Source organism: Scyliorhinus torazame, chromosome 12 (genome assembly GCF_047496885.1).
Source record: "Scyliorhinus torazame isolate Kashiwa2021f chromosome 12, sScyTor2.1, whole genome shotgun sequence".
In the NCBI taxonomy this organism is placed as follows: domain Eukaryota; kingdom Metazoa; phylum Chordata; class Chondrichthyes; order Carcharhiniformes; family Scyliorhinidae; genus Scyliorhinus; species Scyliorhinus torazame.
This window is the reverse complement of record NC_092718.1, coordinates 157,854,453-157,867,995: the sequence shown is the minus strand read 5'-3', so window position 1 is coordinate 157,867,995 and position 13,543 is coordinate 157,854,453. Positions and strand designations below refer to the sequence as shown.

General features: G+C 45.0%; 1 protein-coding gene across 5 annotated transcripts in view; it reads right to left on the bottom strand.

The window, feature by feature from the left end:
- Positions 1-7,383: 7,383 nt before the first annotated feature.
- LOC140386684 (NADPH--cytochrome P450 reductase-like) overlaps positions 7,384-13,543 on the bottom strand; it is a 122,294-nt gene continuing 116,134 nt past the window's right edge. For all 5 annotated transcript variants that reach the window (XM_072469240.1, XM_072469239.1, XM_072469241.1 and 2 more), the window contains 2 exons: positions 10,861-10,946; positions 7,384-8,162 (listed from right to left, as the gene is read on the bottom strand). In XM_072469240.1, coding sequence (XP_072325341.1) covers positions 8,018-8,162; positions 10,861-10,946 — 231 coding nt within the window. In that variant the 3' untranslated portion in view covers positions 7,384-8,017. The remainder of the gene's footprint in view (positions 8,163-10,860; positions 10,947-13,543) is intronic.

The window sequence follows — 13,543 nt, the reverse complement described above, 5'->3', positions numbered from 1 at the left end:
CCTACATTCTTTTTAACTTGTATTGAGAAAGGTTTGTGTGTATCGGCCACCAAGAAGCACCAGTACAGCTTCATCGGAGTCTGTTCTCTATACAGCAATTGATGTGTACACGTTTGATCTCACTCGGCGTTTAGTTGACTACATCCAACTTGTTCAGACAACGATGAAACAAAAATGGTCCATTTAACTATGAATGCCACAGAATTCAGCTACTATGTTCACAATAATACCAGTCAGAGACTGCATCAAGTTATTTGGTTTTGGAAAATGCGACCACTTCCTTCACTAAATTAAACATGACAATTTTAGCAGTTGTTGCCTGGAAGTAGGCAGAAGTCACAGATTGTAAAATTGCACTTTGTTTAGTCATTTCGCTTTACAAGGAAATGGCCATCTTAGATAAGGCCATTGGCCCAAAACAGTAACTTTCGCTCGCCCCACACACTGCTTGACATGCTGAGAATTTCCAGATATTTAATGGAATTACTATGGTGCACTGGGTTAATATTCTGCCACTCCCAGCACTGAAAGGCCATTTAAACAGCTGACTTTTGTTTTTCAGTTTGTTAACACCGATTGCATGATAAAATCTAAGCTATAACAGATGTTACTGCGAGATACAAACATGAACATCAATACCTTGCTGTATGGCCCAAAACTACAACGGGATTGTGCAACTTCTGAGGCACTTGACTTAACAGCTTTGCATGTGATTTGCCATTTTTGAAACAGGCTAGCAGTACAGAGAATGTTAAAGTGGTCAGCTAGAACAAAGATTAGGGAAGTTTAGAAGGTTAAAGTCAGTCCACACCACAGCTCAAATCAATGTTCCTTCTGAACCAAGCAATCAGGAACATGCTCCACAGGGAACAGGCTACACACAAGCAACAGTCCCTTTAGAGGGTGGGTGTATGTGTAACCGTGTGTCAATCTTAAAGAAACTGCATAATGCAGCACCACCAAACACTGCAAACATAGAGGGAATATTGGTTAAAGTACCCACCTATGGAGAGCACTGCCAAGATCTAAAAAAACTCCACCAATCCCAAAATATGAGAAAATGCTGTGTTCTGTGAAGATTAAGATAGATTGTGAAGCTCACTGGCTTAGCCACTGGTTACATTCAGAATTCGCAGTATCCTTTCATATTTCCCAATGATTCTGTCAGTTGTCTGAAGAAATACCAATAAGTATTAATCTTAATCAACGCCATTCTTAGTTTTTGAAGGGGTCTGAATAGACCTCTTCCCTTAAGGGTAACGAGGTTTTAATGGGCATAAAGGATGCAAGTTCAAAATTAATTTTCTTAAAAGCTCTTGCTTTTTGCTCAGGCTCTCCAAAGAGAGCCTGAGCAAAGAGGACAAGATGTTGTGGTGCAGTGTATTAGTGCTCAAATTTCAGAAACAGTGAAGGGTTAAACAGAGCGGCACCACCCAGAGAGAGAGCAAAGATAAAAACACAAGATAAAATACAGCAAGTTGTCAGTCACTGTCTCAGATATTCCAATGACTGGTTCACAGAAAACAGAGACCTGAGGGCTGAACGACGACCTTGTCCCTCAGCTTCAGAACATGAGAAAAGGGATTTTAAAATGGAAAACTTTCATGGGCTCTGGGGGGGGTTGAGCTTGGGTGGGGGGCTGAACCATTCCAGGTCAAGGGTTGTTCCTGGGCTTTGGGTGGGGGCTTTGCGTCTTTGAGGCCTTCAAGACATCTTTAAATGTTGTGGAGACCATTACCAGGAGCTAGCTGCAGCCTGTTTGCCCTACCAAATACTTCCAGGGCAGAGACTTGCTGTGCCTTCAATGCTGAAAGCCAATTTCACTCCGTGACTGTGAGCAACCTCTAGTTGCACAGCTGAAGGCTACTGCAAATGACGAGTTAGCCTTGTTAGTTATGTCAGCACTTCACAGTTGCAGGTTGTGGTTGCTGGTACAAATGCTTGGAAGCTGTTGTTGCTGTGTCCTTCCTTTTCTAAAGCTGGAACGGACAATTCTTTCTAAGACAACTCGTCCCGGGACACCGGCAACCTGGTTTGAAGCAAGAATACGCTGTGGTACCTGTGTTTGGCATTGAGCCAAATGGGCTACCTGATGACTCCAATTGCTGACACTTTTGTTGCTGGTGTTGTGAGTGCTGCATGTAACTGGCACATCACCGCAGGTTAAACACGCTGGAAGTCAAGATGTTCAACTGCACCCCGAGCGCCAGTGGAATATGTGGATGACAGGATTTGGTTCCAGTGAAATTGGGCCATGTGGGAGGGCCTGCACAACTGCAACTCCTGGATGGAGAATGGCATTGATACGTGGAACAAGTCACACATTGATGGACAGATAATAATTTATATGACAAAGTTCTGGACATGCTAACACATTCTCAGACTTATCCTCCTGCATCAATGGTGCAGAGGTGGAGATGGTTGACAGCTTCAAATTCCTAGGTGTGCACATCACCAACAATCTGTCCTGCGCCACCCACATTAACACCACAACCAAGAAAGCACAACAGCACCTATACTTCCTCAGGAAACTAAGGAAATCCGACATGTCCACATTGACTCTTACAGATGCACCTTAGAAAGCCTGCATCACAGCCGGGTATGGCAACTGCTCGGCCCAAGGCAGTAAGAAATGATAGTCGTGAACACAGCTCAGTCCATCACACGAACTTGCCTCCCATTCATTGACTCTGTCTGCACTTCCCACTGCCTTGGGAAAGTGGGCAGCTTAATCAAAGACTCCTCCCACCCGGGTTATTCTTTCAACCTCTTCCGTCAGGCAGGATACAAAAGTCTGAGAATCACACATCCTCTCTACTTAGTACTGCACTCCCTATACTTCACCCGATACCTGTGCCTATGTATTTACATTGTGTACTTATGTACATCCTACATTTTTTCATGTATGGAACGATTAGGCTGCAAGGCAGCACAGTGGGTAGCACCTTGCTTCACAGCTCCAGGGAGTTCCACGTCCAAGTCCCGGCTTGGGTCACTGTCTGTGCAGAGTCGGCACGTTCTCCCCGTGTCTGCATGTGTTTCCTCCGGGTGCTCCAGCTTCCTCCCACAGATGTGAAGGTTAGATGGATTGGCCTTGCTAAATTGCCCTTAAGTGTTCAAAAAGGTTAGGTGGGGTTACAAGGTTAAGGGGATAGGGTGGAGGTGTGGGCTTAGGTGGGGAGCTCTTTCCAAGAGCCGGTGCAGACACCGGCTGTACCGGCTGTCGCTGTAACTTGGTACATGTGACAATAAATCAAATCAAATCCAATTTCTGTTGAGGAACGCATGAGAGGTGATACAGCTTTGTGTTGGTACCAATATGGAATGGCAATGTTTCCTTGTTTAATGGTTAGTGTGATATGTGGAATATTATGCAGTTGATTTTCAAATCTTTGTTACTGTTGACCGTTTAATAAAAAAGAAAATCTCAACTTGTGGCTATTCCAGTGTGCTTGTGCCATGTGCTCCAGAAGGATGAACAGTGCATAGCATCTCAAGGAAACTTTGAAGCCTGAACACCATGCCTGAACTAAGTGTCAGCACTATAGAGGCAGCTGCCAACAATCAGCACTGCGAATCCTCTTCTGACCAAAAGCTATGCCTGTGCAACAGGGGAGGGCACCAGAACATAGCCTCCCTAATGTTCCTGGCAGATGTCAGGGGTCTAGGGATGCTTGATGTGGCCGGGGGGCGGGGGGCTTGTGGGATTTTGAGGGTCCTGATGGTTGATCCCTCTCCTTCTCCAATTCCTTCCAGATTATAAAAATGTTTGCTGGTGTGGATCCGGCGGAGCCAGAGAAGGCGGCAGCGTGGATGATGCAGACTGCAGGCACACCTTAAAGACCTGGCTGCCCAGCAGACGGAGGAGGTACCCAGAGGGGAAGACCAGAGACAGCCCAAGGTGTACAGGCGTTGTTGGTCTTTCAATGAGATGATGGACAGCATGTGCTGCAGGAGACCCCGTCTCAAAAAAAAGACAGTGATGCATCTGTGTCCCATCCTTGTGGTCTTGGCACCCCGTAGAGGACACCCACACCCTGTGGCCATGAAGGTCACCGCAACCCTGAATGTCTATGCAATGGGATCATTCTGGAGTTAAGCAGGGACCTGTGTGGCATTTTCTAAGCTACAGCCCACAGGTGCATCTGGGAGGTCACGGATGCCCTGCATATCCAGGCATCCAACTGCATCACCTTCAACCTGTGCCAAACCCACCAAGATACCCAGGTAGGATTCTCTGCTATCGCCAGGATGCCCCAGGTCCAAGGGGCAATAGATGGCATGCATGTCACCTTGTGTGCACCCAGACATCATGACGTTTGCTTCATTAATAGGAAGGGGCTCCTCTCCCTGAATGTTCAGATTGCATATGACCACAGCTTCTGCATCATGCATGCGTAGTGCATCGGACTGCTGAAAATGCAGAGGGTCTCCTGCTGTTTGGTAATCTGCTGTGCCCCCTCGTCTGAGGATCCACCAGGCCAAGAGCCTGGAGGATCCCCCCGGGAGGAGCCGCAGGATGGAAGACAGGCAGCGGCAAGGGCCCAGCATGCCTGGAGAACCGAGAAAGCCCTCATCCACACAAGATTCACATAGGATAAGGCCATGTCTGTCAACTCAACCCTTTCTCCCCCCTCCCCCCTCTTTGCTCCCTGCCACACAATCCCCTCCCCCCCCCGTTACACCATCCCACCCTCAACCACTGTATTCTACCCACCAAATATTGTGTTACATCACTCCAGTGTGAAATTGGGCCTGTGTTGGCACTGTCTGCGGATCACTATACAAGGCAGGAGAATGATGATCACGCGCTGCGAGGTAAGCTCTGGTGCTCCTGAGTTTATGCCAAAGTCTGACTCCTGTCTTTCTGCTGACAGGGCGCTCACACCCATCCTCTGTACAGGGTCGGCATCGGGGTGTTTTATCTTGGACCACTGTGACTTGGGAGGGGGGGGGGGGGGGGGCTGCAGGCAGGCTTACTGTGAAGATTAACGTGACAGAGACATCACATGTATGATGTGTAACATATTTTAACAGTGAACAGTTTCCATTAACTCCAGCTAGTGGATCTCCCCCCCCCTATCCACTGCTATGTCTAGGTGTGTCCCCAAGGTGCACATCAGAGGTAGAGGTAGCCTGCTGCTTTCTGCGCCCCATGGCCTTTGATGCCCCTGGCAGATGTCCTCTGGAGAGTCTGGAGCCGGAGGGTCCCCCAGCCAACTTACTAGACGTGTCATCCTGGTCTGCCCACTGCCCTCCAGATGCACCGGTGTTCCCGGGAGGTAGAGGGGGAGGGGGAAGGGGGCAGTTGGAATGAGCTACAGCGGCCTCAGTCATCTGGTTTTGCTAGGTCTATTGGCTCCCCATTGTCTACATCATGGTGTTGACGCCCTCAGTGATGCTCCTCTGAGACTGGGCAACGCTATGGAGTGCCTCAGCAATGTCCACCTGCATGTGGACTACGTACATCAGTGACTGGGATATGATGACAAGGCCCTCGGCCATGGTACTCACAGACTGAGTCATGCTGACCACTCAAGACCTGGACATCGTGCTCCAGGTTTTCCACTGTGGTCGCCATCCTATCAATGTTGACCTCTGTACCTAACATGGTTGGCAACATCTCCTATGACCAAAGCCTTTGTGACTCTTCCAATCAGCTATGCAGTCGCTGGAATGTACCAGACATCCGGAGTGTCACGGCTGTGTCCTATCACCTGGATCAGATCTGGCAGAACTTTGTCCAGAGGCTCGGCATTTGACTGGGACCCAACTGAGTCCTGGGATCTAGCAGACCTCTGACTACTGTCTCCCTTGGATGTTCTTGCCTCCACTTGGTGTATCAGCAACTGTGTGGTGCTCACCACTGATTGTGCCCCAGAAGCTGGTCCACTAATATCACCCACTGAGGTGCGCATCTCTGTGCTGGTGGAATATGGGGTGATAGTTATGATGGTTTGCTGGTGTTCTCCTTGGAGCTCTCTTCCGAATTTGAAGGGTTGCAGGTGGAGGAGGTGGTAATTTACCATTCCAGCTCGATGTAGGTCATTGGTCTTCTTCCGACATTGGAAGATGGACGCCCTGATCATGCTGCCCACACTGATAGCCACTGCCACTGCCTTCCAGGTGCTATTGCTGACCCTGTTGCTGGACCTTTGACCCTCCGTGGTGTTACAGCATGTCCAGTCTCACATCCACAGCTTTGAGAATACTCACCAGTTTGCTATCGCCAAAGTGAGGAGCAGATCAGCGTGCTGCCATGTATCTGTTGATTGGGCGTGAGTGCTGAGGGAGCGTTTAAAAGCAGCTCCCCATCTAGTTAGCGATGAGACGCTGAGGCACCACTCTCGCAAATCAGACTGCGAGACAGCCAGTAATGGCAAGACTCATGTGGAGTCTCATTTTCGGCACTACGAGCCATTGAATATGAGCCGCGATCTCGGCAATGCGGCCGTCGAGGAACACCCCGCCAAATTCGTTCAAAATGACACTTGAAAATGTTTCCGTTGAATCGCGCCCAAGTCTTTGGAAAGGCTCTGGTGTAATGAAAACTAATTGTAAAATTTTAGCTTATTATCTCTGTGAATGCACTGAGCTGTAATGAACACAGAACATAAAAAGGAAATTTAAAACAAAACCCAGAAAATTCTGAAAACATGCAGCAGGACTGTCAGCATCTGTGGTGAGAAAGAACAGGCTTCAGGACTTTAGTAAAATGGTGTTTACACAAAAGTTTCAGATGTTGCTGTATGTTTCCAACCTGTTTGGTTTTCAATTCATTTCCTTTTAATCCAAAGGTGCAGACTTGGTACTAAGATGTTCTCTGAAAACAATGCCGCAGAGATCTGTTTCAGTACCGTACTGCTGAGCAGAAAATTCCATGATTAAAATGTCGCTACCTGCCAACAGCCCATTAAGTTACCCTGTAACATTTTAACCTAACAGTGTGGACTGATGTTGAGAGATTCAGAACAACCAATCTTTGCTTCTGCTCACCTGTCCCAACAGGTGGCGGAATTTACATTCCCTGATACAGGGGCTCTATTTTAACGTTTGGATCGTATATTGCATTTGTCACAGACTTTGCTACTGTTTGATTTACAAACTCTTGTATTAAAGACTCAAGCCAGTCTTGAAGTCCTTAAAACAACCTTTCCGAAACCTTAATCCAGCACAGAGGAGATTCAACAGGGAAGAGTTCGTTAGAGGCAACATTTTCACATTCCTGTCTGGAAACTAGGAGCTAGATTAAAGTTGCGAGGTGCAAGTACAGCGTGACTTAACATCTTACAGCTGTAGGAGTTTTGCTTATTTTTTTAAAAAGTCAAATAAAATCTTTGTCGACTATCTACGAAACCAGTATGAATCTTGAACTCAAAAGGATTAGAGCAGACGCCGGGTTTAATGCATTCCGATACCTTCAGGCACACAGGTTTGCCCAGCACTCTTTCCTCACAAGATTAAACATTGTGTATCAAAAGATATAAAGATGGTAATTATAAATTGCATAAATTTTAAAAAACTATCAAATCATGAGATTATTCCATGTAAAACCTGGTATTGATTTCAAAGTTACAACCCAATGTCTTCCTGTAATACGGTTAATGTTTTATTTTTCAAAAGTTACCAAGACAAATAATGGGAAAGGTCCCATTCCATAGGTTTGGAAGTTTTACTATGGTGTGCTGCAGCACCATATTAAACAAATATTATATGTAAAGAATTCTTCTGATCATGGGGATTTATAACAGAGTAACGTTTAAAAAGACAGCTATGGAAAATCTCTAGTAAAGTATCAATTCTGATGGAGTACAATATTTAGTAAAGCAAACCGTTATTTCTCCATGAAGTGTCTAGGACATTTTAGAATTTTTTGTTTTATATATAAAAAGAATCATTGCCTCATTGCTCTTAACTTTATAGATCTCTTGGTTTGACTGGTGGAGTTCATCAGCTAGGATCCACTGACAATTCTTTCACTCTTCAATTCTGGAAGCTTACTGCTCCCATTCCCATTTTAACTCCAGACGTCAGAAGAGTAACGGCCTTTTGTCATCAGTTTCTTGACATAATCAATAGCCTCCGTGTGTGTCATTTCTCCGAGTTCAGCAACAATTTCGTAGAATGTGTTCTGGACGTCTCTTGCCATATTCTTTGCGTCACTGAAAGAAAGGCACAAAGATTTGCATTTATATGGCTCCTTTCGTTGCCTCAGGAATTCGCAAAGCCAATTAAATACTTTTGTTTGGGAAGTGTAGTTACTGTTGTGACGTAGGAAACGTAGCAGCTGATTTGCACATAGCAAGATTCCACAGTCAGCAATCTGTCTTAATGATACAGGACAATAACAATTGTCCAGGACATCAGGGCGAAATTCCCTGCTCTGAATGGCTTGGATTTTGCATTAAAATAGTCAGCACCAATAGTCGCTTTAGACTCATAGAACCATCTATCTTCATAGCCCTACAACTTTATTTACTTCAAGTGCCCATCCAATTTCTGTTTGAAATTACTGACCGCCTCCACTTCCACCACTCTCGTAGGCGGTGAGTTCTGGGTCATTACCAGTCACTCTAAATTGGACACCACTTCTGGTAACCACACAAGTGCAATTAAACACAAAATCAGGAAGTTATCCAATTTGCCCTGTTCCTTCACAAAATGTGGTGCTTCGGCATCTCGCTAATAGACTTGGCATTAAAATACATGCAGGATCACAAATCTGCAATTTTTGCCTACTAAACGTAACAGAAAAAGTTATGGCTTATCCATTCAAATGCTCAAATTAAATTTATCACAGCGTGATAAATCTTCATTACTATCAACCTCTCTGGCACTAAAAATTTACTTCAACAATAAGAAATGAGACTCCACAATTGTCAAAGGTTAAACTTTGTCTCTTACTTCTCGCTATCTCATCTTTTTGTATATGATTTTATATTGAATTAAATATTGAAAACACTTCCTGATGTAGCCTGAGGTCGAAATTTTAACTCATTCAAAACACACCCAGTTGCAGAGATAAAATGGGGCTCTTCATGTCACAGAAGTATTATTCAATCTGACTGTTTTTTTTGAGACACATATGGTAGGACAGCACGGTGGCACAGTGGGTTCGCACTGCGGCCTCACGGCGCTGAGTTCCCAGGTTCGATCCCAGCTCTGGGTCACTGTCCGTGTGCAGTTTGCACATTCTCCCCTTGTTTGCGTGGGTTTCACCCCCACAACCCAAAAATGTGCAGGCTAGGTGGATTGGCCATGCTAAATTGCCCCTTAATTGGAAAAAATGAATTGGGTATTCTAAATTTTTTTAAAAAGAGACACATATGGTTTTAAGAGACACATAACTGCTGCCGCTTACACACAGGTTCTAGATTCCTTGTCAAGGGCTCACAGTTTAAGGCACCCGAGAACTAGAAGTCACCATTCAAAAGCCTATGAAAAACCTGTGGGCATCAGTGTACTGAATGGCAAGTGCCACTCATTCAGCACCAACTCCCAAATTCAGGTCAATACATAAAATTCATACAGATGATTGGACTTTTTTCATTCGTGGAGTCAGGGAAACTCGGGCAGAGTGTTGTTTGTGGTTCCAGCAGTCCTTGGAAGTCTGATTGCTACTTCCAAAAACCTTTATATTGGCTTGTTGAGCCTATCCTCCTGTGCACAACATTGTCATGCAGCTGGAGTTTCTTTCCACCAGTCCAACTTAGATAAAGGTTTCACGATAAGTGTTACTGCCAAGATGGAAAGTAATTTTTCCCAGTTTGTGAAGTCTTATCTCAGGCAGGCTGTTAAGACGTGATGACCAGCAATCAAAGAGGGTGTGCAAGAGGCACTCAGCCCAATGATTTGTCTTTATCTCCATGCAACTGGTAAAGAGCAGTCAAAGGAAGGAGAGGGGAACCACTAATGGGAGGTGCTGTGAACTCAAAAGTTTAGAGTTTGCTAGTCTCAAACAAGGTGGCAAGTGGGGAGCTGCAAATAACCTCAGTAGCATGGGTTGAGGGTAAAGAAATGAGGCGATGAGATTTCCTCTTGCTCATTATTATTGTGCTTCCCTGTAGAGATCAGCTGAAGACAGATGCAGGTTTCAATGTGATGCCCTTCAATGGTTAAAAAGCCCACTGATAGTTACTGTCTGGGCCTGCCAATGATGAATGGTGTTTCAGTGAAGAACCAGAGTATACCTGACAGCTGTGGTCAATAACATCAGGAGAAAGGGGTATTAAATGTAAGTTTCCAGTAGAGTATTACAATTTGGGCTGATTTTCCCTATTGAGGGGAGGTGCAAACCTTTGCTGGTTGGGTTTGAATTTCACAAGGTGAAGAACATAACAAGAAAGGAAGAATTGACAAGTATGAAATGTGAAGGCCATTTAAGGACTTCAGTTAAAAGTTATGAGCATGAAGGAGCACAGGAATTTCTTTACCCACTGTGAGAGAATCACCGAGTCACCAATGAACACTAATGCTAAACTTCCAATCTAGAGGACAGCTTTCTGACTATATCCAAATCTTCACATTACAACTTAAGTCAAAAGTAAATGTTTCCTGGGGATAGTTGCACCTTTCTCTGACAAGAGCAGTACTCAAGAAATCAACAGGGGAGGCTTGGAAATTGTTGGGGGTGAAAGTGGAAGTGTGCAGACGTTCGGCTGGTCAGTGTCCTGTTTTTTGCCCTCCCCATAGCTGACTGACATTTGCATTTCTAGCTTTTCCGGAGCTTTGTTTAAAGAGCAGTCAGATGTTCTAGCAGTGATCACATTCACTATTTCTCCAACTGAAACCGATCAAGGAGCAGTGCAGCTCTGTGCAACACAAATGAAGAGTTGCATTTCCTACGTGATCTTCACTTACCCACAGATGTAGATATGTGCACCCTCCTTCTGGATCAGATTCCACAAGTGCTCTTTATTTTTCTTTAGCAAATGCTGGACATATACCTGAGGGTTGATACGAGACAGCAAAAAGCAGAGACATTAATCACCTGAAATCCTAAAACAATTGACAAGGCCACCGACCCATTAACTCTCCTCTACACATTGAATACAAAGAAAAGTACAGCACAGGAGGAACAGGCCCTTCAGCCGTTGAAACTCCCTCTATTCCCATCCAATTCATGTATTTAATGATGCAACTTTTTCTTCCACTTTTTTATCTGCAAGGCCTTTCCAACAACTGACATCCAAGTAGCAAAACATCCCAAGTCACTTAACTAGAGCATTATTAAAAATTAAAATTAAACACTGAACCAAAACAGGTGATATTAGGACTAGGGATAGAAACTTGGTGAAAGTTTTAAGGAGGGCCTTAAAACGGATGAGAGGTGGAGAGGTTTACAGCTATTAATAACACAGTGAAGCTCTTCCCATTATCCTGAACTTGCTCTTTTAATTAACTTCCGTTAAACTCCCCACCACCCACTATCCTACAGCCAAGGTTTAATGAGGGATGATGTTCAGATTCTGTTCCACTTGTTACCTTACATCCCTCCATAAACGTCCCCTCACCTTTGCAGCTGAAGAGTCAATGGCTTTCTAATCTCTGTGCCATGGCTCGATCCTCTCACACTAGGGACTCTCCTCAAAGCCTAGCTCCACACCACTTCCAGAAGTTGATATTTTCTCTTTGTGCCTCAGTTACCAGAATTGAGCTCAAAATGTGTCCTACCCAGAGAACTAGATTGCTTCAGCATGATGGCCTCAAGATGTGCTCTATTGCTTTGGCAGTACAACAAGCATTTTTAAATTACTGTGGTGACAGGGACAACACCAGACACAATTGTACTAGCCCCTGCTGGGCAATTGGGGGAGTGGGTAGTTTGTAAAATTCCCCACAGTAAGGGTCCTTCCTGTTTATTCCCTGATTTCCCCTTTCTTTTATTTTTGCCGTTACATTTTTGATCCATGGATGATTATTGGACACGTCTTTAAGGCAAGAAGCCAGTTTCTTTAATTCAAGCAGGAAGAATCTGGAAGGCTGTGCTGGCTTAAACAGAAGCTGCAGACTGGCCGGCATCAGTGAGATGCGTTGGGTAGTCAGTTTGATTGATTGGCTGCTGGCTTAAGAATGGGCCCATAAGGCTGTGCCTGCCTGTTAACAGGTGGTGATTGGATATTTTTTCACTGGAATGCTTTTTAGAGTCCCCAGGTTCCAGTTTTTGATTCAGGCAGCCATGTGAAGAGATCCAACTAACTTTCTCCAGAAGGCCACTGTAAAGGTTGACTCACACTCCAGAAAGTCTCTGTGTGCTCTTCCCTGGAACTACAGAGGCCTGAAGACAAACCACAAACTGAAAGCAAAGTGTGACGTGAATAAGGTACCTCTTCAGGAAAGGCTGAGAGAAATATAACTCTCTTCAGAAAGCTGCGAGTACTGCATTCTTGAAACCACAGATACCCAAATGAATGCACAGTAGTCCCAGTGCTAACCACTATGCCACCGTGCTGCCCTAGATAAATGATAATTAACCATTTGCATTTACTGCATATTTCATGATGGTGGTTATAAATAAACAGTAATCGTGGTTACATTTGCAAACCTGGTGACTGTGATTATGGAACAAAGGGCCAAAAACTTTGGATATTTTTGTAAGAATTATTGGCTAATTCACATGTGTTGTGACTCTGGGGCACGTGGGGCTGTAATTGGCCATGCACTAGCCCAGGGATTCGTAACACCGCATGGTCCCCTTGTCCACCAGTCCCAGATATGCCTGAGATTTTGTGTGGGAGGTGGGAAAGGTCTAGGACTGCTCACACACCCTCACGCCAGTTAAGCCACTTGGATGGTCAATTCATGGCTATGTAAGGGCCCCGCTGCCCTCCTGATCGAAATATGTAGTGGTAGTCAGGGGCGGGAGAGGGTGGAGGAAGCCCCACAGTTTAGCCACTCTCCCAGCACTTAGAATCTGGGGAATGCCTGTGTTCCCAGCAGTGCCCTCTGCTGCGAATGGTGCTGCTGGGACAAAGCTAATTTGGCTGGCAGCTCCAAGGTGGGACTTCCTCACAATTAAAAACAATAAATTTAGAGTACCCAAATCACTTTTTCCAATTAAGGGGCAATTTAGCTTGGCCAATCCACCTACCCTGCACATTTTTGCATTGTGGGAGTGAAACCCACGCAAACACAGGGAGAATGTGCAAACTCCACACGGACAGTGACTCAGGGCCGGGATCGAATCTGGGACCTCGGCAACGTGAGGCAACAGTGCTAACCACTGTGCTACCCTACTTCCTCACAATTCAGGGAAATAGAAAACAATACCATCTATAAAATCATATCCATTGTGTTTCACTCCCAGATCTCTACACTGCTCCTCAAGCTAGATAAACACTTTGCACCAAATATGTCTCCCATTTTGTTGTTCTTCCAATGGGCAACATCTTGAATTAATTTGCACTGAGTTTTAACTGTCATTGCCTTCAAGTTGTAAACTGTATTTAGGTTCTTTTGGAGTTCCTTGGCTGTTTTATTAGACTCACACTCATCCCTTCTGAATGTAGTTTGCGAATATATGTTGGAAAGTTTGCAAACACAT